We start from the raw sequence: 2,479 nt of genomic DNA, 5'->3' as shown, positions 1-2,479 counted from the left end.
TGGCCAATCTATTTTCGGCGAAGGAGAAGAAGAAAAAGAAGGAGGAGGAGGAGAAGAAGAAGGAGGAGAAGAGGAACTTGCTGCAGGTGTGAAGATTGCTTCGGTAGCAAACTTTGTCCCTCCAACTCTGCCCTCATCCTTCTCCCCTTTCTTCCTCCAATTTTCCCTCTTCTTCGTCGTTTTCCCCTCTTCTTCGTCCCTTTGCCCTTTCTTTTTCGTCCTCTTTTCCCTACCCCGTCATTCGTTTCCCTCTTCTTCATTCCTTTTTCCCCTCTCTTCTCCTTCTCTTCCCCCTCTTTTTAGTCTATTTTTTCCACTTCTTCATCTCTTTTTCACTCTTCTTCGCCCTTCTTCTCTATCTTTTGCCCCTCCTCTTCGTCCCTTTTCCCCTCCTTTGCCCTTTTGAAAAGTTCCGCGCCAAGAAACAAAGTTTCCAAACAACAGCAGCAACAACAAGGAAGAAAGAAATTTGCATAAAATTAATTTTATTTTTGCAACACAACCCAGCGATACGTTTCGGCGTCTTTCGTCCTCAGGTGGACATGAAAAGGCTCTACCTGACTGAAAAGGCTCTATTCAGGTGGACTTGAAAAGGCGTTACCTGACTGAAAAGGTTCTGGTCAGGTGGACTTGAAAAGGTGTTAAATGACTGAAAAGGTTCTGGTCAGGTGGACTTGAAACGGCTCTACCTGACTAAAAAGGTTCTATTCAGGTGGACTTGAAAAGATGTTACCTGACTGAAAAGGTTCTGGTCAGGTGGACTTGAATAGATGTTACCTGACTGAAAAGGTTCTGGTCAGGTGGACTTGAATAGGTGTTGGGACATTTACGGCCTGTTTGGGTCAATCTCTGGGTTTGGGTCCGCGATGAACAACGCTGTCATTGCATACGATAGATACAGGTAAGGTTCTTCCTTTTAAAAGTGTGTCCAAACATAGTCGACCGGCCATCGATAGAAGAGATATATAAATCTATGTTGTCTAGGCAGTGTGGACACACCTTTATCATGTGTTTTATTTTATTTTTTATTTTGTGAGGGACAACCCTTTCACTTATTTATAAGATTATAAGTTATAGGTACGAGTCTTTATGATCTCGTCTTTTTTCGCTGAAATTGAATCCCGCCCGCGGCAGATTTTATCCTGATTTTATCAAAACAGATAAGGTTCGTTCTCGGAACGGCTGGCTTTCTCCTATCCTGTTTTCTTCTATCTTCGTTTTCGAGACAAGAAGACTTTAGCAGTTACAGTTCCCTCTATCCAACCTCTTTTTTCAAAAACTTTCCTTAAAAAATAAATAAGATTAGCCTGAGATTAAATTATTTTTTCTACTTTTTAATATATTAGTTCATCTAGGACAAGGAAAAGTCTGCTGAGATTCGAATCGCCAAGGTGGCCATCTTGATTTTCTGCCTCTTCCTCATTTCTTGGACACCCTATGCCACGATTGCTCTGACCGGATGTTTCGGAAACAGGTGAGAGAATTTCGTAGCAATGAAACAACTGCTACATTAGACTCTTGTGGTCTGTGTCGTAACATGTAGATACATCCCGTAGTTTCTCATCAGATGGACGAGAGAAGATACACAATACTTCCCATTTAGGTGCTGGGTCAACACGAGAACACCAGAAAGTAACCCGTTGAACTATTTGCAATCGAAATACATATGAACGAATGCACATATGAATGAATGTGAATTTTTGTCGATGGTGGGATTCGAACTCGGGATCTTCTGCATGGCAAGCAAGCGCGTTAGTACTGTTCTGACCGTGTCCCCGAACAATTCGAGTTCTAAGCATCAACTGGACCATTTTAAATTTAGTTTGTCTGTTCGTTCCGCGATGATTTTCGATTAGTTGGTCCAATTTTGATGAAATTGGACAAACATGTTCAATACGAAAAGGAAATTTTCTCGATAAATTTTGGGTCCCATCCGAAATTTGGAATTCTGTAAACCCTCAGGGGAAGTTAAAACTTAAAAACAACTGTGCCCTAAATCACCAAAGTATGGAAAAGTATTTACAATTCCATATTTCGATATGATTCGTCCAAATTCAAAATTCTGCTTTTCCATTGGCTATTTCACTTGTAAGATACTTTTCCATACTTTGGTGATTTAGGGCACTGGTCAACACCTTAACAACAATTACCCAAACAAAAAAATGTGTTTTGTTATAGGATTTAGGGGACCAATTGGTCCCAAACTTCTCTCTATCAACCGATATTAACGTTTATCTCTTGATGGTAAGTTTTATCTCTTGGGTCCTCTGATTTATTTTTGCCAAAAGGAAGATAACCTCTGACCTCTACTTTTACTTTTTTTCTCCAGAAATGGTCCCTCGGATTTTTATTCACTTAAAGAGGAAGATAACCTCTAACCTCTGTTTCCTCTATCTTCCAGAAACGTGATTACTCCCATGTTTGGCATGCTCCCGGCTGTGGCGGCTAAGATAGTGTCCTGTATCGATCCTTGGATCTA

At 40.7% G+C, this 2,479-nt stretch overlaps 1 protein-coding gene across 1 annotated transcript; it reads left to right on the top strand.

Annotated features, from left to right (window-relative positions):
* Nucleotides 1-800: 800 nt before the first annotated feature.
* On the top strand, nucleotides 801-2,474 carry LOC103521071 (opsin-2-like; the record flags this gene model as incomplete). Its single annotated transcript, XM_008486176.1, has 4 exons — nucleotides 801-901; nucleotides 1,302-1,305; nucleotides 1,356-1,474; nucleotides 2,402-2,474. Coding segments are annotated over 4 exons (297 nt in total), but the record flags the coding sequence as incomplete, so codon positions are not given.
* Nucleotides 2,475-2,479: the final 5 nt, after the last annotated feature.

Source organism: Diaphorina citri, unplaced genomic scaffold (genome assembly GCF_000475195.1).
Source record: "Diaphorina citri unplaced genomic scaffold, Diaci psyllid genome assembly version 1.1 scaffold4486, whole genome shotgun sequence".
Classification (NCBI taxonomy): Eukaryota; Metazoa; Arthropoda; class Insecta; order Hemiptera; family Psyllidae; genus Diaphorina; species Diaphorina citri.
This window is presented reverse-complemented; position numbering and strand designations above follow the sequence as displayed.